The sequence below is a fragment of the Miscanthus floridulus genome, chromosome 10 (assembly GCF_019320115.1).
Source record: "Miscanthus floridulus cultivar M001 chromosome 10, ASM1932011v1, whole genome shotgun sequence".
Lineage (NCBI taxonomy): Eukaryota > Viridiplantae > Streptophyta > Magnoliopsida > Poales > Poaceae > Miscanthus > Miscanthus floridulus.
Window position 1 is genome coordinate 45,072,507 of NC_089589.1, and position 24,497 is coordinate 45,097,003.

The 24,497-nt window shown below is 42.1% G+C and overlaps 2 protein-coding genes across 11 annotated transcripts; both read right to left on the reverse strand.

Moving 5' to 3' along the window:
* Window positions 1–15,219: 15,219 nt before the first annotated feature.
* LOC136486557 (uncharacterized) lies at window positions 15,220–20,125 on the reverse strand. Of its 7 annotated transcripts, XM_066483475.1 has the most exons (4): window positions 19,673–20,125; window positions 18,500–18,549; window positions 17,671–17,749; window positions 15,220–17,105 (listed from the first exon to the last, which is right to left on the reverse strand). In XM_066483475.1, exon 4 carries the CDS (start codon window positions 17,064–17,066, stop codon window positions 15,411–15,413), a length of 1,656 nt encoding a protein of 551 aa, XP_066339572.1. In that variant the 5' UTR covers window positions 17,067–17,105; window positions 17,671–17,749; window positions 18,500–18,549; window positions 19,673–20,125; the 3' UTR covers window positions 15,220–15,410. The 7 variants fall into 7 exon arrangements, with proteins under 7 accessions (XP_066339572.1, XP_066339573.1, XP_066339569.1 ...); XM_066483476.1 differs by lacking the exon at window positions 18,500–18,549; XM_066483472.1 differs by having other exon boundaries at window positions 15,220–17,749.
* Window positions 20,126–21,070: 945 nt separating this feature from the next.
* LOC136490137 (uncharacterized) lies at window positions 21,071–23,242 on the reverse strand. 4 transcript variants are annotated; one of them, XM_066486619.1, is made up of 3 exons: window positions 23,116–23,242; window positions 22,686–23,012; window positions 21,071–22,558 (listed from the first exon to the last, which is right to left on the reverse strand). In XM_066486619.1, exon 3 carries the CDS (start codon window positions 22,500–22,502, stop codon window positions 21,291–21,293), a length of 1,212 nt encoding a protein of 403 aa, XP_066342716.1. In that variant the 5' UTR covers window positions 22,503–22,558; window positions 22,686–23,012; window positions 23,116–23,242; the 3' UTR covers window positions 21,071–21,290. The 4 variants fall into 4 exon arrangements, with proteins under 4 accessions (XP_066342716.1, XP_066342717.1, XP_066342714.1 ...); XM_066486620.1 differs by having other exon boundaries at window positions 21,071–21,699; window positions 21,786–23,012; XM_066486617.1 differs by having other exon boundaries at window positions 21,071–23,012.
* Between the last annotated feature and the right edge of the window lie 1,255 nt (window positions 23,243–24,497).

The window sequence follows — 24,497 nt, forward strand, 5'->3', positions numbered from 1 at the left end:
GGAACAAGCACTCCCACTCGACATCGAACTTCTCTTCTTCAGGATAATAGAAAACATGTGGCTAACGGATAATAACCTCAAAACCAAAGTCATCCGTCTTTGTTGCTTGAGCCATGTAATATTCATGTAACTGGCGCATATATGTTGTCAGATTTTTATACTCGTGATCGGGAACCAAAAGATTACCCCTTTCATACTTCATTGCCGGTGTTCCCGTCCCTTGTACATCATAATAGATGTTCGCGGCTTCTTCCATGGTTAATCCTGGGTTGTCTTCGACGTACTTCTGTATGTTCCTTAAATCTTTATTGTGTATTTCTTCGTCTCTTGTTGTAGCATATTTATTATGTGTTTGTCTTTCGAATTCGGACTTCAACAAATACGAAAGCAGTGAGGCCCAGAGATCGAAGAAACTAACACAATCTTTCATCGAGATGTGTGCTATAAATTTTTGTTTCATCAAAGTGGTAACACTGCCACTGAATGACCTTTTCTCTTTTTTGTTGGTCCACTTTAGGAGCATTAGCGACCGAATCCAAGGACCTTTTCTGCGACTGCGAGGATGTCCTTGATCTTGTTTTGGGCTGAGGTGGAGGAGGAGGAGGATGACGATGAGAATTCTATTTTCCTGGTGCTGATGAAGATGGAGGAGGAGGAGGAGTCTCTTTTGTCGGGGCTGATGAAGATTGAGTCGAACGAGGAGGAATAGAAGGAGACCTCTGTCTTCTCGAGGGTGATAGCTCTGGATGAGGAGGGGAGTGATCTCTGTTGGGAGATGGTGAGTGATCATCGTGGGTGGGCGAAGACTCGCAGTCGTCCTCATCATTAGAGGACAATTGATGGTTAAGCTTAATGAAGCGCTTGCGCCAGGCCACTTTAGAGCCCTTGTTTTGACCAAGTTTTGGCCTATCTTCCACTACAGGGTACTTAATGGATATCTTGTTATACTTCTTATCAAGTATTCTATCAATGGTGATGTGAGCGTACCCCTGTGGAATTGGACGGCCATTAATTATCTTGTCTCCCATAGGCCAGGCCTGGACAAGCATCACCTTGTCCTTTGTCCATTCCTGACGGATGTACAACTTGACATTGATGGGTTCAGTGATGCCATCGACCGGATGAGGCACATTCATCTCTTCTTCATCGAGCGGGGTCGATCCGCAACTGCTATGACCCCTAAACTATGGGCTAAGGCGGTAGGAGTAGGGTTTTGTGGTACTCCTAAGCCCTTGGACAGCAAAATTTGCTCGACTCGCGCTTCAACAGTCGCCTCAATCCGTGCTTCCATTCTGTCTTCCATCTCTTTTAGTCACCTCAAATACTCTGCATCCTGTTCCGCTCTACCCCTCGAGCGGCTTTGGTAAGTGTTATATTCTTGGGAGAATGCTAGTTTCCAAGGAACAACATTGGTTCCTCAAGTGCGACTAGGGTGCTCCTTGGTTTCGAGTGCCTGGGTGAGCACGTCTTTCTCCCTATTAGAAGTGCGAGTCCCATGCCTCACCTCCTCAGTTACCTGGGAGATCCTCTGGATGAGTTTGCTCATGGGTTCATTTGTGGCGCTAAAGCTCCCGTCCTCGGCGTGCCGTACATTCCTCCCCATATAGTATATTACCGATCTGGGCTCCTAATCGGTCGTCTCAACCTGAATGCCTTCCTCAGCAAGGCGATCCATCTTTTGAAGTTCTGCTTCAAATTCTATCATCTTTTGGCGTAGCCATGAGAGCCAAGATGATGAGGATTCATCGCTTTCTATGAGTTCTCCTTATTCTTCTTGCTCAGTTCTAAGTACTCCTCGGATAACCTGCATTCCTTGAAATCCTGCCAGAAGTCCTTCTGCTTGCTAAACTATCCACCATCGAAATATGGCTCTTTATTTTGGAGGACAAAATTCTTGTACAATGTCCCCTTGAAATTCTTGAAGCATGTCCCCATGATTTCTTTTGCTTTTTTCTTGACTGACTCACTGTCATACTTCCTTGGGAAAGTGAAATACTCTGGGATCTTGACATCCCGTATGTAATCCTTCTCACTTTCGGGAACCCTCCATGGGTCATCATCTTTCCCAATCCACTTCCTGTACCTAATCGGGATGAAGTCCCTAACAAGTAACCCGAGGATAGTGTCGTATTTGGTCAAAGCTATAGGCGGTGAGAGTGGATCCCTGAATTCATTGAACTCAATAATGTGCTAGTGTGCATTCCTACCAACATGAATCTTTGACACGCCTCACTTGGATCTGGCCTTCCTGCTACCTGAACCCTCTGGCTCCTCGGCCGGCAGAGGCTCCTACTAGAGACACCAAGTAAGCTATGACCCTCTCAATTGATTAGCGTGTGTGGCTACATAGTCACATGATACCAAAGTTACCTGGCCATCTTGGTCATTTTGACCCAGATCGAGCAGGCCAGATGGGGTCCATGGCTGCTCGTTCTCATCGTCCTGATTGATACCATCACCGTTTATCGGATCATGTGGCTCTCCCATCCCAGCGATATCAGCCGCTTCTTGTTGCCGATCTGTTCTTCGCCGACGGGGTAACAGACGACGATGAGTCATGGCTGTGACACGATCGAGGTTAGTTTTAGATGCGGACAACTACTAATAGCATATGTTCATATATATATATATATACATATATATATATAATATGTTTAATGCAAAGTCTAATAATAAGTCCACATACAACAAAGTCAAATAATAGCATATGTTCACCTAGAACAAATTCATTGTTTGATTGACCACATACAACAAAGTCCTCCTACTGTTCTACGAAACTAAGCCTACGTCAACTTCCAAAGAAGAAAAGCAATGACCATAGCCATAAATAAAAGCATGACATCTTTCCAAGACCAAGGAGCAATTCTCCTAATCTTCACATCTCTGGCGGGTGGCTTCTCTTCAATCTCCAGTGCTAGTGGATGGCCATGGTTTGCATTCATTGAACCATAGTAGGATGGTTTCCCATGGTTTGCAAGGTAGGACGGATGACTATAGTAGGCCCTCAAAGCTTCAGCTTCTGTATTGTACTTTTTGTGCAAATTACCAGGGTAGCGATTGACTTGAGCATAGCAATCTTCCCAGGTTCGATAAATCCTAGGCATGTGACCAACATGCACTACATACCATGCCATGGTTGCCTATACATTTAAGTAAATTAGACATGTGGTGAGTGGTAATAGTAACTCACTGAACTAGAGAAGCTTAAGAGTAAGAACATTGTTCGGCAATACATTGTCAGTATTGCTCATGTGTAAGATGAATAACCAAATTCTTCATTGCTCCCAATAGTCATATTATACCGATTGGTTTATAAATTTTGGAGGAAGCTAAAATTGACTTATATAGTCATATCTTAATAAAATCCACTTATTTAGGTGTCACATATCTATGTCATGTTTTACATTGCCATTAGTATCTAAAAAACCTCTCATTGATGAACAAATAATAGAAAACCACATCTTCCAGGAAATTAAAAAATCAACAAGAAGCATTTTTGGGATGCTGGTGCATGTCTGTGCCATTGAAATGTATCATTTCTTCTCCTGACTGATAGAGAGGCGAGAACGCACAAATTTGTACTTGAACATCAAATATGTTAGCTACAGTGTTTGTATCAAGATCACCCAATACATCATCATCAGTAATCATCTAAAATTTGCTAGAAAAGACTATCTTAGTAAGGATGCTAGAAAGCTCATAAAAAACCAGCAAATGCTCTCCGAAGTCACAAGGCAGTTCTTTATTTTTCGTTCCAGACATTTAAAAATTGGATGACTGGGATTCTTGCCTAAACAAACAAACATACCCTAACAACATCATCAATGTGGGCATACACTATCAACTGTCTTAAAAAACTATAATACACATAGGAGTGGATGTATTAGAACTAATTTTTCCTAACACAGTGTATATTTGTCACTTTCTTCTTGTCCCAACCACTCCATGTTATGCCATCTTGTGACTCGGTCACTTTACTCATCCCGTGCTCTATCTAGCAATCCATGAAGCCACCGAGGTCCCTGCTTTTTTCATTTACCTAGCATCCGAGCCTACGTGGTCTAAGGAGACCACTAATACTCACGGAAGATGGAGTTGAGATGACCATGATTATACGTGTGATGTGGGTGATACAAAAAATCAGCAATGTTACTAGCCATAGGTGGTGGAAGGTAGGAACCAGGAGGGAGAAGCGCTACAATGAGGTGCTAACACCATAGGGCATTTCATCAAACACACAGCGGGCAGTGAGCCACGCACTCACCGTGGGGGAGGGAAAGCAGCTGTCCGCGCACTCCTGAAGGCCTCGGCGGTGGGAGTGCTCCTGAACGCACTCACTGGGAAGGAGGAGGGGCACGACCGGCGTCGTGGATGACGAACGCGGGCACGAACGGCACGGTGCTCTGGCTTGGGGCGGTGGATGGCGTGGGGCGGTGCTTCGGTGCGGGGTCATGCTCCGGCGGCATGGGAGGAGGGGTTGGCGCGAGGTTGAAATGAATTTGGATAATTTCAACCTGCGCCTCTTTTATACCAATATCTCATCACTGCCGGTTGTAAGTCGAAACCGACAGTGATGGGGGTACATCGCTGTCGGGTAACTCCCCAAACCGACAGTGATGGTGTACATCACTGCCGGGTCATTCTCGAAACCAGTAGTGATGTGGTTTAGCAGTTAGGTCTTAAGTATTATAACTTTTCATTTTGTTTCGAACTCCTCCAACTGTCTCAACGGTTAAGACCCTTCAACCAAGCCTCAAGACCCGTGTTCGAGTCCCAGGTGGCCCAAATATTTTTGTTTTTTATAAAGTATTAATTTACTTAGGGAAATAGCTCATCACTGCCGGTTTTGATTATAAACTAACAGTGATGGGGTACATCGCTGTCGGGTCATTCCCCAAACCGGCAGTGATGTGGTGTAGCAGTTAGGTGTTAAGTTAGGTGTTAAGTAGGATAACTTTTTGTTTTGTTTCGAACTCCTCCTACTGGCGCAGCGGTTAACACCCCTCAACTTAGCCTCCAAGACCCGTGTTCGAGTCTCAGGTGGCCCAAATTTTTTTGTTCTATTTTATAATTTATTAAGCGGCCTCAAGGTCAAAAGGAAAAAGTAAATAACCCTAAGCACACATCCTATACTAGCGCAACGGTTAAGTCTTTGAACTCTGCAGCCCGAGACCCGAGCTCGAACCCAAGGGCTGGCACAAAATTTTTTTAATTTTTTAAATATCACTGTCGGTTTATTCTCATCAATGCCGATTTTTTGAAACCGACAGTGATGTTTATATATATTAAAAAATTTCTTTTATATACTAAATAAATAGAAGCATATGTATTCCTATGTCAAAATGGCTTGAAATTTTTTTGGCAAGCTTGTACACCCAAATGAAGACCCCACATAGGATCTTAGGTTTTTTTGATCAATTTTTTTATTTATTATATTTTTTTGTGTGCCGAATGAGACAAAAGTGGGTGAATTTCATCTTGGACCGAATAGATTTTGTCATCCACCTCCACAAAATTCTTATCCCTAGGGCATATTAGAGCCTGTATAAAAGTTTGGCATCATTCTGGATCTTTTCGTGGGTAGACTCGGTTCAACCTATAATTAAACGGTCTCGTCGCGCGGAAATTCAATTAAACCTCAGAAAGTAGCAAACCATCTCCGGAAAATCCCAAACTTGGTGTTTCCTTCACACGTGGCACGTGCAAGCCTAAGAAAAAGTTTGAGACCAATACGACACCGGAATATGTATGAACGAAAAAACCTTGATAACATATGTGTATAGTCATGATTCGATGAAAGGGCACATGTACCTCTATAAAGCATGTATACTCTGCCTATGTCGAAATAGCTTGAAATTTTTTTGGCAAGCATGTACACCCAAATTAAGACCCCACACAGGATCTGAGGTTTTTCTGATAAGTTTTTTTATTTATTATATTTTTTTCTGTGCCGAATGAGACAAAAGAGGGTGAATTTTATCTTAGACCCAATAGATTTTGTCATCCACCTCCACAAAATTCTTATCCCTAGGGCACATTAGAGCCTGTGTAAAAGTTTGGCACCATTTTGAATCTTTTTATGGGTAGACTCAGTTCAACCTATAATTAAACGGTCTTGTCGCGCGAAAATTCAATTAAACCTCAAAAAGTAGCAAACCATCTCCGAAAAATCCCAAACTTGGTGTTTCCTTCACACGTGGTACGTGCAAGCCTAAGAAAAAGTTTGAGACCAATACGACACCAGAATATCTATGAACCACAGAAACCTTGATAACATATGTGTATAGTCATGGTTCGATGAAAGGGCACATGTACCTCTGTGAAGCATATATACTCTGCCTATGTCAAAATGGCTTGAAGTTTTTTTTGCAAGCATGTACACCCAAATTAAGACCCCACACAGGATCTGAGGTTTTTGTGATCAGTTTTTTATTTATTATATTTTTCTCTGTGCCGAATGAGACAAAAGAGGGTGAATTTCATCTTGGACCCAATAGATTTTGTCATCCACCTCCACAAAATTTTTATCCCTATGGCACATTAGAGCCTGTGTAAAAGTTTAGCACCATTCTGGATCTTTTCGTGGGTATACTCGGTTCAACTTATAATTAAACGGTGTCGTCGCGCGGAAATTCAATTAAACATCATAAAGTAGCAAACCATCTTCAGAAAATCCCAAACTAGGTGTTTCCTTCACACGTGGCATGTGCAAGCCTAAGAAAAAGTTTGAGATGAATACGACATCGAAATGTATATTTCTAGTTGCCCAACAAATATTACACGAATTACATGCATGCCAATAATTAAACACACAAAGCCGTATAAATTAAAATTAGAACCCAATTAAACTATGACCATGAAAACAACCTAATAAACATTAATTACTATCGGAATCACTGCCGGGTTCGATCAGGACACGCACACTCACATGCCTCTGTAGCCATATATGGTAATTGATGTCACGGATTATGTATCCGCTTGTATCGATGAAATCCAATACCCGTATGAGTGCACTCTCTCGTGCCTCACAATACCAAAAGAATGGTTGGCCATAGATGTAACCTACTGAACGACCCGTGCGTCGGACGAGCTCGAGGGAGAAGGATGCACCACGGGTCGAGCTCCATGGTTAGATGAAGAAGAGAGGGCACCCTGTGCCAGCTGTGGGGGAGAGGGAAGAGCCGCCGTAGGGGTGGGCGTCGGGTGGGTGCTGCCACAGGGGAGAGGGAGAGGTGAGGGAGGCGCTGAGGGAGAGAGAGCGTGGGGAAGGGAGAGGGCGCGGGGGAGAGGGAGGGGCGCGGGGTAGGGAGAGGGCATCGACGGAGTCAGAGCTGAGGGAGAGGGAGCGGACGGAGTCGGAGGGAGTTGGCTGAGGGAGAGGAAGAGAGTGAGTGAAGGAAAACCCTAACATCATCTATTTATATCGAAGATGGCTATCGGGACTCCCTGGGCCTGTTGTGTCTTAGCCTTTTTTTGGAGGCGGGTCTTATAGTGTGCCCACCTCCAAAAATAGATTTATGGAGGTGGACACTTTAAGACGTCCGCCTCAGTAAATAGGCCATTTTTGGAGGCGGTTGTCTTAAGGCGCCCGTCTACGTAAATTGATTTTAGGAGGCGGATGGATTTTGACCGCCGCTGTTAATCGATTTTAGGTGGTGGGCAAATGTGACCGCCTCGGTAAATAAATATGACCGCCTCCATTAATAGCCCAGCATTTTAGGAGGCGGTTGGATTTTGTGCTCGTCTCCGTTAATGTTTGGGCACTGTCACCTAAAATCATTTTTGTAGCAGTGCAGCTAAGCCATGCAGAGGGCAAAACAGCGGTGGCAGTGATGTTGATGTATAGATCACATCGTGGAGACTACCAGAGTGAGTGAAGATTACTTTAAGTAGAAGGCAAAGAAGTGAGGTCGATGTACAGATCACGCCACAGAGACTTCTTGAGTGAAATGAATATATAGACACGCCATAAGAAGACAGCTAAGAACGCGTTGGGTGTCCTGGTGTTGGTAGCATGTCCCATTGTATGCTATAGAATCATAGAATTCAAAAAAAAAAAAAATCCACTACAAAGTCATAGATCGCGTCGATAGCTACAATTTTTTATATAAAGTTTGTCTTTATCCGAATTCGTATTAAAAAGTTATGAATTATTTTTTCATGCAACTATTTACAGTGATGGATATCTTAAGACACCTCCATAAATCGATTAATGAAGGTGATCGTCTTAAGATGTCCGCCTCAAAAATCATTTACGAAGACGGACGTCCTAATTAAGACGACCACCTCCGTTAATCGATGATTTTCGGAGGCGGGTCGTCTAAGGACGCCTGCCTCCATAAATGATTTCTAGAGACGGGCATTTTCCCTCGACCCCTGACCGTTTATGGAGGCGGTTGTTAGGTGTGCCCGACTCTGAAAATGATTTACAGAGACGATCACTAGGTGATGAGATAGTCTTACATCACTTATGTTTTAATGGATTTCTAGGACTGCCCACAGAGTTGAATGATTGGGGATAACCTTGCATACCTACTTACCATGAAAGCAATATCTACCATCAAACGGTGGGATGCTGGCCAATATAAATCATATACTAAAATATCTTGGTTTAAGGAGACCAGCTTAAGTACGACTTTGACCATGATGGTTGGGATGAGTGACAGATTTGTGCCTTACGCTTGAGAAACCTGTGGATGAGGACGTCCACTTCATGATGCTTTACTTTGCTACGCCTCTTATGCTTTAATTCATGTATGATTGCTATGTATGACTATTTTCAGGTAATGGATAGAAATATGACCTCTATATCCACATGTGGATGTACATAGTCAAAGTTTACAAAATCTTTTAGACTCCAAGCCTCAAAACTGAGGTACGCAAAAAACAAAGAGCGAACCTTGATACAGCAAGGAGTTATCTCAAAAAAAAAAAAAGACCAATCTGGAAATTAAAGGTACTGCTGAAAATTAAGATTTTCATGTGGTACTTGCAAAAGAGTGTCACTCTCACTAAAGATAACTTAGCGAAAAGGAATTGGCAAGCAAGTATCAAGTGTTGCCTCTGTAGTTCGGTTGAAACTATCCAACATATGTTCTTTGATTGTCATTTCGCGAGCTTTGTGTGGAATACTGTGCATATCACTTTTATTTGGCATTCAACCACCTACTAGCTTTTCTAGTTTGTTTGGTTCTTGGTTAAATGGGATTAAATGTTAAGCTCAGAAACCAAATTTTGCCTAGGAGCACCTACACTTTATTGGGCATTATGGTTGAATAGAAATGATACAGTATTTAACAAAACGAAATATAATACTTGTATACAGGTAATTTTCAGGGTGACGTACTGGACCAGATAGTGTCCCTGCTGCATAAGGATGAGGATCGACCCTTGTTCAAGAATGGTTGCAAAAGCTGGGAGACTTTTGTTATGGCCATCTTTGTGAAATTTGGGTGGAACTTCAGGAACTGTATTTAAGATTAGTTCTTTCCCTTGTTAGCTGTGCTCCTTAGTTGAGCTGAATGTTGTTGCTTTTTAATTTCTCTTGGACGTGATAGTTTGAGCCTTATGGCTTTGGTTTATACCTTGACTATCATCTGTATCATCTCCAGATGAAAGAGTCTAAAACTTTGTTTCGTTATCTAAAAAACAAGACCAAGAGAACTAGAAACACTAAGCTTTCAACTTCTATTAAGAAAGCAAAACACTCAATACATATAGGAGTCAGAATGTCCCTGTTCATCAGTTTTGCATGTACAGAGGAAATCAGAATCTGGTGAGGTTGAACTTGTTGTAGGGTCGCTAGCTTCTTAATGTAACGATGTGTAGTCCTCCTGTTTATTTGAGAAAAAAGGTTGTCGGGTTGTGACCAACACCCACAAGAGTTTGAGAATCTATCCTTCCCAGCTGGCCAGTTGTATGACCATACATATGGAGAGGTACATTATATGACAACGACATCCTAGAAATTTGTCAAGAATGATATGCACACAGGAAGACTCTGAGTTCTGAGGTCGACATTTGTATCACATCTTTTTTTTTGAAAGAACAGGAGGGGCAAGGAGCCCCTACTGGAATTATATTAAAGCAAATAGATTAAAAAAGGTGCAGATCAGTACAAAACAAAGAGAGGAGATACAAATGAATTTGTATCACATCTTGGATACCTAAATGACATAGAACATGGTTTAAGGCACATGATTGGTGACACAATTTTTTTTGTCAATTGGTGTCATAAATGTTAATCTATGATATAAATTACAGATATTATGACATATAAACGCCATAGAACCTAACATCTCTTGTAGTGGATGGGTGCAGGTGTTGAGCATTGAGACGGTTGACGGCAATTGAGAAGGTCTATGTCGATGGATGTTGACGGTAGTTAACACTCATCATAAAATGTCAATATAACTTATATAAATGCATGAATATGATCACCAACATAGGTTTAGGGGTTTAAACTAACAAATTCCATGAGTTTTGGTGAATCTATGTTTTTAGAAGGGTTTATTTAGAAAACCGTCAAGGTGGACCCAATCATCAGATTAAATCATGTTTATCCGCTACGAAATCAACTTAGGAAGACTCCAGAACACTCCAGAAGGCAAACCACCGCGACAGAGACCGAGGGGCTGCCATGTGGGGCTGGCCAGCCCCACCTGCAGGCCAGCCACCATGTGGGACCCACAGGTCAGCCTCCGCTTCAACGTCAGTTCTCCGCCACCTCTATCGATCGATCTTACACCGTTGCTTAAGGTCGGTTTGATTCGAGGGCCTAGATTTGACGATGGACCCCTGGTTCCCCCTATATAAGGCCACCCATACCCCCCTGAGGCATCAATCCCTGATCATCTAAATCAAGAGAGATCATCCTCCATCAAGAAGAAGAACCTCAGAGCTCCACAAATATTTAGCCATATATAGCTAGATAAGTTAGATCTAGAGAGAGGCAAGCCATCTTCTTGGATTCCTGATCTTGTCAAGAGCGTGGCTTGGTAAAGCCTTTTATATCCTCTCTTGCATCTTTCATTATTCATATGTTTGCTACATTTGCTATGACATTGTTCTTAATATTATTAATGTTCTTAGTTATCATGTTCATCGTTTACTTTGATTATATGCTTAGTATAGCTAGATTATCATTATGTTTATACATAAGTTCGCAAAGCGCTCACTCTAAAGTACACGGGGTGAGTGGTTGACATTGTGTAAGCATGGTGCTTATACGTTGTTTACCTGCGGATGCACCCTATATTCCGGGCCATGTGGTTGATCGTGAGTGTGACACTCTCGTTGAGTCCTTTGTAGTCCACTCCCCGAATGTAGGCTAAGTAGGATCTAGTTGCGAAGGAAGTCAGGCTCTGTTTTTTATCTTCCTTAGTAATATCCCTTATGTGTAGATACAAAGTTAATATCTTGCCATGATTATTAAGTATAATTGCGCTAATCAATGTATGATTTGACTTGTAATTAAGAATGACTTAGGAATTAGTTTCTCTATTGCATCTACTTAGTCTTGCTATTGCTATCATAAGGAGTAACTTTGAGTGTTCATTTATCATTTATATATTATCCTATCTCTTGATTTACCCCTGCTCAGAGTAGATGGTTGGTTTCTCCATCATATGTATAAGTTATCAATAATTTCCCTTTGATAGACCTTCCCTAAGGTAAAAGTATAAATAACAATACCTGAAATACTCCCGGGTGAAGTGCTACAATGGTATATTATCTGTACGCTTGCAGAATTCCAATATATATATATATATATATATATATATATATATATATATATATATATATATATATATATATATATATATATATATATATATTCTAAGTGTCATTAATAAATACCAACAATGGACCGCAGGCGGTGAAGGACGGACGAGGAGGCTTGGGCCAAGGGACCGAGGTGCCTGGGTGGACCGTGGACAGCTAACGACACTTGGCAACAGTGACGAGCAAGTGTACATGTGGAGCTGCGTAGACCGTGTTGACCAATCCAAGATGGCGTTGACCAAGTCAAGCGGGGAACGAGGACTTGGTGATGGGGCAGTCAAGTACAGACGGTGACACGCTTTGAGATCGTGAAGGAGGCATAGCGGATAAGCTTCTCCAGCTAGGTTTGGTGATTTTGGCCTCAAAACCACCGATGGATGGTTGCTAGGTTTGGGCCTCAAAACCTGGGATGGAGTTCGAGGCGGCACGTGGCATCATCGGGAAGCTTGCGTCGAGGCGAAGAATTCTCATGAAGGGCTCATGGCCATCAGATGCACGGATCTCTACTTGGATAATTTTGCCCCTGGGGTCAAGTGGTTTAGCCAAAACATCTAAGGGCTGGCTTAGGCATGTGTAATAGCTTTATAAATAAGAGAAGGGCTACTCCAAGCCAGCTATCTCTTCTGGTTAGTATGTTTCATCTCTTGGTCTTAGTTTTCTTCAGTTTAGCTAGAGTTCACATCTGAGAGAGATCCACAGACAAAGAGATTGAGACCTCTGTCTGTGTTCCTGTTTTGTAAGTCCAGATCTTGTAAGACTGAATTCTTGAGAAATAAAGCAAGTTGTTGGTTCTTCTTCTTCTTCCAGTTCCTCCTGTCTTGTGCTTTTGATGGATTTCTTGATCCGGTGGTTTTCACAATGTTTTAGTTGGTTGAATTCATGCTAGGACCTATGAGGAACATCTCTGCAAAACAATTTGGGCAGATTCCTCATGAGCACTGAGATTAATTATTTGGAGGAAAAACTGAGAAAACCCTTTTTTGTTGGTGTTTTAAGATCCGATTTGATTCTGAGTTTTCTGGGTGATGATCTTTGGGGATAGCTTCTAAGCACCCTTGGAAACCCCTCTGCAAAGTTTGGAATCAACAAGAGTTCATTTGCATCGAAATCACCTTTTGGAGGGGATCGGGCTGCTGGGACTGTAGAACCAGCCAGGCCGGTTTGCAAACCCGCTAGGCCAGTTTTGCTGCACAGTTTCCCGCCAAGGAGCGTTTGCCGGTTTTGATCCATTTTTCGTCCCTTTGACTTCCCATCTTTTCCGCTAAGTTCTATGAGGTGTCTTGAGTGTATCCGGCCACCAGTTGGCTTGTGTACACTTCCGTGGGAAGGTTTAGTGTTTTGAGTGCTTTGGGGCTTGAATTGGGACAACAGCCAAAATCGGAAGAAAATTATATTAAGCTCCATTCACTCACCTCTGTGGTGGTCTTTATCGGTCCTTCAATATCTGACTTCTCCTTGTACCTCTCCTTAAATCTTGATAGGACTTGACTACAGACTCCTGGGTCAGTGCACAACTGACCATCTCTGCTGCCATTAACATTCATCAAGGCCTTGTTTAGATTGCAAGTTTTTTCACCCTCTTTTCATCACATCAAATCTTTGGACACATGCATGGAGTATTAAATGTAGATAAAAAAATAACTAATTACATAGTTTGATTGTAAATTACGAGACGAATCTTTTGAGCCTAGTTAGGCCATGATTGGACAATAATTGTCAAATACAAACAAAAGTGCTACAGTGCCAAATACTGATTCCTAGTCCCAATCTAAACAAGGCCCAAGCAACATGCAGAAATGCACGGAAAGAAAGTAAAATATTCCATACATACATGGGCCAGATTATCCGTGTTCATCGGTTTAAAATATCTTAAAGTGCAACAGTAGGGAGGAAATCAAATGCTGGCATGGATGAACGTTTGATCTACTCAGCAGTCGATACCTCGGCAGCACTCACAGGAGTTCGGAAATCTATCCTGCCCAGCCGGCCAGTTGTGAGTTGTGACCATACGAATCATATAGGAGAGGTACTTCCCACCATCCAAAAAACAATGCAATTATCACTTTCCACGGAACCAAAGAGTTTCAAATTTGACCAAATCTATAAAAAAAAAGTACTAACATCTATGATACCATTACCAAATTAATACCATTAAATTAATTATGGAATATATATTACTAATAAAATATCTAGAGACATAAATATTCACATTATTTTCTATAAACTTGGTTAAACTTAAAAGTTTTGATATCTCCCAAACTTAGAATTACATTCTTTGGGTCAGACAGAGTACTTTGTTTTTTTTTAATGAAAGGGTACTTTATTTGTTAGAGGGACATCGCAGATATTTGTCAAGAGTGATACGCACGCAAGAGGACGAAGCAGCTGTGAGGTTGACGTCCAAATCACATCATGAGACCGCGAGATCAAAGGAAGTAGAGAGCAAAAAGCTGTGAGGTCGATGTACAGATCAAATCCACCCTGTTCGCTGGTTGATGCTGGTGCTGTTTTTTTGTGAGAGGAAAACACTGTTGGCTGGTTGAATAAGCCTGGCTGAAATCAACAAGCGAACAGACTTATGTTTGATGTTGAATTATGTCACGTTGAAATGATGTGAAAACAAATTTATGTTTGATGTTGGGATTATGTCATGTTGAAATGATGTAAAAACAAATTTATGTTTGATGGTGGGATTATGTCACGTTCAAATGATGTGAAAACAAATTTATATTTGGACGACCAAGTGGTCCTCATCTACTTAAGTGCAATATAGTCTAAACTACTATGACCTAAACAACTCTACCACATGACCCAAACTACTGTGACCTAAACAACTAGGTACTCATCCACTTAAGTGCAATATGCTAAACTAGATAAAAAAGACACATATCCAACGCTGATGACTCCTTCATTTCTTTGCTTAGTCTTGACACTAGCTTGGAGATTCTACCACATGCCATTGAATTCCCGCTTCTCGATTATGATGTCAAAACTATAGCTTACAAACCAAGCCCCTGTGGTTTGGATGGCCACACTGCCAAACCAACTCAAATTCGTGTAGCTCGTACACGTTCTCCAAGAACTCAATGCATCTCCACATTTTCCCCATTTGGACGACCAAGTCTTCCACAGGCCCTACCTTGACATGATCTTGATACCACCTTGACTACGGCCAATGCGGTCTTTGTCACCTTTTACAAACCTGCTTGTTGTCCTTGTGGTTGGTGTGGATAACATATAATCACCCTGACCTTGGCCTCTCGTTCGAGCATTCTCGTCCATCCTTCAGGGCCTATGGTACATCGGCATGAACATCTGCCTCACTTTCTCCACAACCATGCAAATATAGAAAACAAGAGACATGTTGCACCACCACCACTTCACCTTCGGTTAGCATGAGCAAGAATGACACAAACACAAAGACTTCACCAACGCTGACAATGAGACAATCACTCAATATACTGTAATTACAACGACACATCTCAATCTTGTCATCTCATTATCCCTATAAATAGCTAGTATATTTTTCAGAAAACCCCTATATAGTTTTATATTTACAAAACACACCAACGGTTCAACTATAGTTTGTCCATCAAGGTGCTGAAGTACAAGGAATTAAAAGTCCTTCAGCCATTGAACTTGCTGGACGACTTGATTGTCCTTACCAAAGAAATATGATCTTTCAAAGAAAACAACATGATTGGACAGTCATGGAAGCAGGAAGTTTTCAATAATAATGGTTGCGGCAATTGTCTTCCTTTCTGAATCCAGTCCACCACTGAGCTCTGCAACTGGACAGGCGCATGTCTAATCCACGAGCATATGAACTCATTGTTGGCACTGGCCCATCCCAGCACCTTCTTGCCCGGCAATCGTTTATGGTGTTTTCTACCTCGGTCTTCTTGAGCGGTTGCTCTCCATGTGGTCTTCCCAAACTGAAGGTATGCCCTGCCATGCTTGGACTTCCACATAATCTGATATGAGGTAGCTGCGGCATCCCTGCGAAGGCAATCTACTGCCTTTGGTATCATAATGTCGCCTAGCTGTTCAAAGGAAATTTTTGTATGCATGCCACTTTGCACGACCACCCCGTTGATCATTTCTGTTGCTGAACCATCGACTGCAGGCGACAAATCTTCAGATGAGGCATGGGGCCAGAAATGCACTCCAAGTTTCATATAAGGAAATTCTCTCTCGGGGCTTGTTTTGCTTTCAACACTGACAACTGCCCGCTGCCTGTTGTTCCCAACAGACAGTGTGACATGGCCCAACAAATACACTTGTTGAACTGGTTCCATGTATATATCACATGGCAATGATTCTGATGATGAGCTTGTAGCATTGTAGCTCTGGGAATAGTGATGATCTTGTTGCTGGCAACAAAGCGGGTTCGGTCGAAACCATTTAGAACAGACGGTGTGAAGATTGTTCTGTCGTTCATCATAGCAGCCAAAAACAGAATAGGAATCAGACACCCAGGACAAGTCTTGTGTTGGTACCTGGGTGAGCTTTGTTTTCACAGTCTCGGTTGTTGAGCTTAAGTGAGGTGCGAACAGGTTCAGGCATCTGACTGCAACACCAACTATGTCTGTACTCTCAGAGAGCCGTAATTGGAGGGTAAGAAGGAAATTATTTTCTGGGGCATTGGCATCTTCAAGTAAGAATATTAGGTTACCCTCCATCCCTTGCTCTTGTAGTGGACTAAAGGGTTGTAGAAGAAATGACAGATGTTGACCCTTGCTAACAAAGCAATACTTAGTTCCTTTGCCAGTGAGAAGATGGCGTATCAAAGGGTCGAAAAACATGTATCTGCATGGTGTGCCACCAAACTCTACATACCTCAAGAATTCGCTCGCACCTTCGGCAAACCGTTCAAATCGCCGGGTAGCAGTGGATCCGGTCAGCTCATCATCCTTACCGTGACTAAAGATTAAGGAAACAAACGACATGGCAGTATGAGCGATCCTCTTCGGAAAGGAGGAGCTCCTTAGCACTTGCTGTACTTCTTCCTCTTCTTGCAAGCGCTGCCTACACCTGCGCAGAGTGTGGTCACACTCCTGTGAGGCGCGCTTGAGCTTGCTCCGCCAACGCAGCAGTGGCGCGCTGGTGACGTTCCACTTGTTGGAGGTCTCAAGGGCGGCCTCCAGCTTGATGTGTGCCATCTCCATCCTCTCAATGTGCTCTTTTGCATCTGACTTATGGTGACAACCATCTTTGATTCTTGATAAGACTTGGTTAACAGCCTCCTGGGCCACTGCAGAACTGACCATCTCTGCTGCCATCAAGATTTATCGAACAAACCTGCTGTAGAATCGGTTGTCCTGTATGCAGAGAAAGAAAGAAAAATATTCCATACATTTATGAGCCAGATTGTTCCTGTTCATCAGTTTAAAATCTATGATCGATCTTGTAAACTGCAAGTGTGGAGACGAAATCAAAACCTGGCTTTGTTGAACACTTGAACTAGCTGTAGTGTCACCGAAAGTCGTACCAGCACTATGGCACTTTTTTTTTAGGGTAAGCACTATGACACTTGACAGTCTAAAACCATGACAGCACACACAAAAGGTTGGGGAATCTAGCCTGCTGAGCCAGGCAGTTGTGAATTGTGATCATACATATAGTGTAACACCCCAAAACCTTACTACCTAATATGCCAGCACAAGAGTTGGAAACTAGAATGATCAACAGCAATTTTGGCAGCATCTCCCCTTAAACCGGAGCAACGCGGAAGCAACAACGTATATAGAGAGATATAAATAAGTACACTATCCCGATATAGCATCCTAATGAGCATATAAGCCTCAATGACAGACTATAGGAAACAACCTAACAATAACCACAAGTAGAAACTTCACTTCCAGTCATGCTATTATTACCACAAACCTTCACACTAGAAGGGGACATGCACGTGCCGAGTGTGCCGCTACTTTCCCACCCTCTAAGCAAAAGCCACCTGAAGCGTCTGGAAAGATAGAAAGGAGGTGTGAGATATAAAAATCTCAGCAAGTAAACTGCTTTAACAAGCCAGTTAAACCACAAATTCATTAAGCATCAATTTATACATAAGTTATATGTCAGCCGACAATAATCCATGGGATGTGTCCAACAATTGATATAAACGCATACGTGGTAAAGATTAGTAACCACCAAGGCAATGAGATAATTCCAACAAGTGATGTATCCTCATATAAGATAAAGATTAGTCATCACCAACCCTTGGAGAAGCGTAGCTTCTCACTAACTCTCCCAAAGCCTCAGACCAAGGAAGCTTTCCTGCCATAGTCCAAAATCAAAATGCATATGCATTGCAAATGCCATGTCTCCTGCCTTCATACCCAACAAGGTATGAAGCCGCATCGATAAACGATGCTGTACCGGTACGGTCACTGCTTAGCAGCGACATAACTCCATATGCCAATGAATGCATATGATGCAGTGCAAATGCCACAAGAAGAATAATAAATAACCACATATAACACCATGAGCATCTCTCCATGGGGACAAGAAGCCTTGTCCCATTGAACCAACATGAGCATCATCAAGCCACCAGTGTAGGACATTGTTAATTAAATAGAGAGCATATAGCATGTCACAAAATCATTATATCATGGCTGAGAGGCAACACAATATTGTATTGGTTCTGAATTTTAAAGGTGGAGGTAGAATAAACAACAAGCTAAAGCCGGTTGCAACCACCGTTACGTTTACTTGCCTTCACTGATGATAGATCAAAGAGTTGGGCACACTCCAATTGCAAATCACCTGATCACAAGTAGTACTCTCAGTACCAACACTATTATTCAAACAAAGACATACGCACTAGAATACCCAAACCCATAGATCAAGCCATTACCAACGCAGTTCGGTTAATAACAATAGCACTGTTGCTTCTCTATTTCTTCCAGTTTTAACCATACATCCAAAGATTATCACAATTTACCAGATGATATAAAACTCCATTACATACAACTTTCCTATATTAAGATTCACCATAAGAGATCTCTAAGATGGCATCAACAATTTCTGAACTTAACTGAACTTTTCTGACGAGGAAACATAATAGTAAACTTATAAAATCCATAACTAGAGATATACTTATCCAACAAATATGTTCGTTATCAATATGAAAAGGGTAAGAAAAGCTATACAACCTTTGTTTATATCACAAGTTCAGATTCTTCCATTAAGATGGCCAAACATTGAATGGATACAAAACTGTCCAGAACTGACAGAGAAGTACTAAAACTGTACTACCTCCTATTCCCTTCATCCAAAAATTCCAAGATTTCTATATGAAATAGATAAGTCCATTATCCACAACTCTCTAAGTCATTGGGTCCTCGAGAAAAATCATTTAGATGATCTAATCTTGGTTAGAAGTTCGGACTGACAATCTGTCAGACATTGCACAACATCTTTACTGAACATTCCATATCAGTAGTTACATAAACCCTACAAAGATCAACTTTACCATTCTGGAAAGGTAATGAAAAAAAAAACTACAAATCTCTTATAATTTCTAGAGTCCCATCATGCCTCTATGTTTCTCCAAAACCTCTTATATCCCACTCTGTCCAGAACTTTGTCAGGAAAACACAGGTAACTTAGAAAAATCATCTCTCTCAAACAATTTGGCCTAAAATCATGATATTTGACGAGATAATAGATCTGAATGTCTTCTACAACTTTGTAGTTCACCAAAACTGCTATTTCGGCCTCTAAGTAGCCCTAATCACTTCCCCTAGAAAAGCTACAGGAACTGCACCACTAAAATCCATGGAATGACATCCCAACAACTTTTATTCCCCTCTAATCCACTTATACCCAAGGCCAAACTCCACCCTAAACACCCAACTTGTGCAGAGAAGGGAGAAATCCAACTCACCTTGGTCACCCACAAACCCTAGGGCGACGGAAAGGGATGGGAAAGGACCAATCTCCATGAAAGATGCACCTCTTCTTGCTCCTCAATCCATTTTTCTCCTTCCCCCCTGGTTGCTGCTGCTTGGAGGAGCTTCTAGAGGGGGAGAGGGCGTAGGGGAGGGGAGAGACACGAGCTGGAGAAGAGGGGCTCGAGCAGGGAGAGGAGGGGCTGGTCTGGAGGTTGAAGGAGAGAGGAGGGGGTGCTGATCTAAGGCTGTGTTTGGATCATAGGATTTTCAAAGGAATGAGCTTTCCTATACTTCTGAGTCCTGTAGCAGTGTTTGGAACACAGGATTGCTTCGTTCTTTTCCGTAGGAAAGTTTCCTGCACCTATACGTTTTGGAGGAAAACAAAAATCCACTGGAACCTCTTGTTTGTGTTTCCTTCACGAAGTATGAGATGAATCTGAGGCCGGCCGCAAGCTTATCACGTTTGTGCCATGGTGGATGCCTAAACTGTAGTATATTTAAGAGAGATCAATGTTAAACAACTATGCTTACTGCAAACCAATAGATTCCTATATTATTAGTATTTTTGTGTTCCAAACACCAATTCCTATAAAAATCCTGTATTTTTTAATCCTCTGTTTTACACCTCTATTTCTTTCATATTCCTGTGTTTTCTCCGATTCCTACGTTTTACATTCCTCTGTTCCAAACAGGCCCTAAAGGAGTTAAAGAGGGGTGTGGGCTGGTTGGGCCTTGGCCCTTCTCAAACTTTTTTTTTCTTTCATTTTTTTTGGGCGTTACATATAGAGAGGTAGTATATTTGTGAGAGGGACAGCGCAGAAATTTGTCAAGAGTGATAGGGACGCAGGAGGACTTTTGTGTAGAGTGGTAGATGGCAAAATTAAACACTGAGGTCGACATAGAGCGCATATACCAGCTGTCCAGCTAAGTGATGCAGAGGGCAAAGCAGCAGTGAGGTTGATGTCTGGATCACATCGCTGAGACCACCAGAGTGAGTGAAGATTACTTTAAGTAGAAGACAGATAGGATTGGCCCGGGTGTTGGCAGCATGTCCCATCGTGTAGAACTCACTATCTCTGCTGCCATTTGGATCGATCAAAGCAACTTGTGATTGTCATCCTGTAGATCTGTACCGTATGCTCGGGAAAGAAAAAGAAACATATTCAATGCATATATATGTGTCTTAGATTGTCCCTGTTCATCTGTTTATATTTAGAATCTATGATCCATCTTGTAAACAGTAAGGGCCCGTTCGTTTCCGGCCTGGAACTGTTTCAGGCCTAGAACCATTCCATACTTTGTACTGGGCTGGAAATGTTCCTAGCCGTTCCAGGCCGGGAATGCCTAACCGAACGGGCCCTAAGTGTAGAAGAGGTTAGAACCTGGTGAAGTTGAACTATTGGAAGAGTCACAAAAAGTTGTACGGGAAGTTGATACACAGGTACATACACAAAGATAAAAACTTCAAACATGCATAGAAAAACATTTGGAATAACTATTAGTAACCTAATTCCAGAGAGAGATTACAAGATATATATCGATTTGAATTGTCCAGCACAATGAACATCCTCTAGTAGAACACATTGCCCGGATGACACATACTAGGTACCATCAAGTCTGTAAGGCGATGAACGTGCTGGAAGACCTGATTTTCCTTGCTGAAGATGTGTGCCAATCTGGCAAAAACAACGATTTGATTGGACAATCATCGACACAGGAAGTAGTTCTCAAGGACAATGGTAGCAAGAATGGCTTTTCGTTTTCAACCCAGTTCACTAATGAGGCCTGCACGTGGGCTGGCACGTGCAGAATCCAAGAGCTCATGAACTCATTGGTCTCACTTATCCATGGGTGCTTCACCTTCTTGGACCTACTTTTTTTCTGATTTTTTTGACCTCTGCCTTTCAGTTTCAGACCTGAAGGTATGGGCGGCCATGAGGTCTTCTCGGCCTGAAGGTGAAGGTATGCACCTCCATGCTTAGACTTCCACAGCATCTGATACGAGCTAGCTGCCACATTCCTGCCAAGAAAATCTTCCGCCTTTGTTAGCATGATCTCACCTAGCTGCTCAAAGGAAATGTTTGCATACAAGCCCCGTGGCGCTACCTCTCTGTTGATCACCTCTGTCGCTGAACCACCAACTGCAGGCAACATATCTTGAGAAGAGGGATGTGGCCATAAGTGCCCCCCAAGTTTAAGGAATGGAGATTCTTTTGTGGGGCATGATTCGCCATTGGCCACTGCACTCTGTCTGTTGTCCCCAGCTAACAGTGCGACGTGGCCCAGCAAATGCACTTTGATAACTGGTTCTAAGTACACATCACATGGTAATGATTCTGATGATGAGCTTTTCCTACTAGCATCATACCTCTGCTCGTAGTGAGGATCTTGTTGCTGACGACAAACCGGGGTGGGTTGAGACAATTTCCGACGGATGGTGTGAAGATTGTCCCAGTATTCCTTACGGCCAAAAACAGAATAAGCCGCGTCTTGCATCCAGCAAAAGTCATGTGTTGGTAGCTGGGTGAGCTTTGTCTTCACAGTCTCGGCTATTGAGCCCAAGTGAGGTGTAAATAGCTGCAGGCATCTGACTGCAACCCCAACTATGTTGATACTCTCAGAAAGCCGTAAACTGAGGGAAAGAAAGAAATTATTCTCTGGCGTGTTGCCATCTTCAAGTAGGAATATTAGCATACCCTCCATTCCATGCTCGGGTGGACTAAACGGATGTAGAAGGAATAAGAGATGCTGACCCCCGTGAACACAGCAATATTTTGTTCCCTTGCCAGAGAGAAGTTGCCTTATCATAGGGTCGAAGAACATGTGTTGGTGTGGTGTGCCACCGAGCTCCACATATCTTAGGAACTCGTTCGCACCGTCTGCATACCGCTCGAAACGGCGGACGGTAGATCCTGTCAGCTCATCGTCGTCGCCGCGACTGAAGAAGGACAAGACGAACGACCTAGTAGTGTGAGCGAGTAGCTTGGGAAACGCGAATCTCCTTACCCAATGTTGCCTCTCCTCATCTTCTTCCATGCGCTGCTTGCACCTGCGCAGGGTGTGGTCACACTCCTGTGCAGCGCGCTTGAGCTTGCTCCGCCAGCGCAGCAATGGCGCGCTGGTGACGTTCCACTTGTTGGAGGTCTCAAGTGCGGCCTCCAGCTTGATGTGAGCCATCTCCATGCTTTCCATGTGCTCCTTTCCATCTGACCTGTGCCCATACCTCTCCTTCATTTTTGATAAGGCTTGGCTAACCGCCTCCTGTGCCACTGCAGAACTGACCACCTGTGCTGCCATTAGTATTGATCAAAGCAACCTGTAGAATCGAGTGTCCTGCATGCTCAATCGGAAAGAAAGCAAAATACTATCAATATATATAGGAGTCAGAATGTGCATTAAGATTCATCAGTTTTGCAAGTGCAGAGGAAATCAAAACCTGGTGAGGTTGAACTAGTTGTAGGGTTGCTAGCTTCTTAATGTAACGATATGTAGTAGTCCTATTTATTTGAGAAAAAAGGTTGCAAGGCTGTGACCACTGACCAGTACCCACAAGAGTGTGTGAATTTATCCAGCCCAGCCAGTTGTAGGACCATACAAAATACATATCAAGAGGTAAATTATTTGAGAACGACATCGTGGAAATTTGTCAAGAGTCATATGCACACAGGAAGACTTTGAAGACTTTGAGTAGAGGGCAAAGCACTGAGGTCGACATTTGTATCACATTTCGGAGACCGCCAGAATTAATTGATATATAGACACCACATAGGAAAGCGTCAGGCATGGACCAGAATTATTCATCGCGTAGGACCAACCAGTGTCAAAGTCGACGGTGACTAAACGTAGAAATTTTGGGTGCAAAGCTCGGAGCAAAAAGCAGAACCTGAAGCCGACGGCAAGCCCGCAGCTGCATACCAGTGTCATGGGCGACAAGCAGGGCCGAGGCCACAATTTGGGCATAGGGAGGGTCTGTAAGCCGACAACAATCATATTTAACCAAATACATGCACAGAAAGACTATAAATAACAATTAAATAAATATTTGTGTTATGATATATACATAATGAAGGAAGCTAAAAAGTTTAACAAAAAAACATAAATGTTACGAAGAAAAGGGGAACAAAATTAATTAATTTGCCTTAGATCTCTAGCCTTCATCCAATTGATCTCATTCTTAGACCAGAAAAAGGATCATAATAATTAATAATAATAGAAACAAAGAAAATCATAAATATAATAAAAAGAGTAATCCTAAATAATACTTATGCCATTGAAGATTAATTCGGAGTGAGAGCAAACAAGTAAAACACTAATTACATTAACTAACTAGGTTATTGGAGGATGTACGCTAGGGACTAACTAGAACGATGGATAGGCAATACTAAAAAGAATAAAAGATTTGGGGAAAATGTTAGGACACTAATCCGACACTAAATTGTATAAATTGCTATGAGAGAATAACTAATCCATCAATTCATACTCTCGCATGGGTTAGAATCTTGTAAGACATAGTTATTATTTTTTTTGAACTGAAACTGTGGGGAGAAAAAACAGATTATTTTATTGAAAACAGAAATAAAACAAAGGGTATTGACAAGGTAGCCAAAAAGGGAAACAATCCCACAAAGACACAAAGAAAAGAAAAAGAAACATAACAGAAGAAAAATATTAGATTTCATTTAATACCGAACTATTAAAAATTATTTATACTAAATTGTGTATTTTCTCATTATTCTATTTCTAATACAATAGACATAATAAATACTTCATAGTATATTGTTTGCAAAACAGAATAGCTTTAACAATGGTGTAGCTATG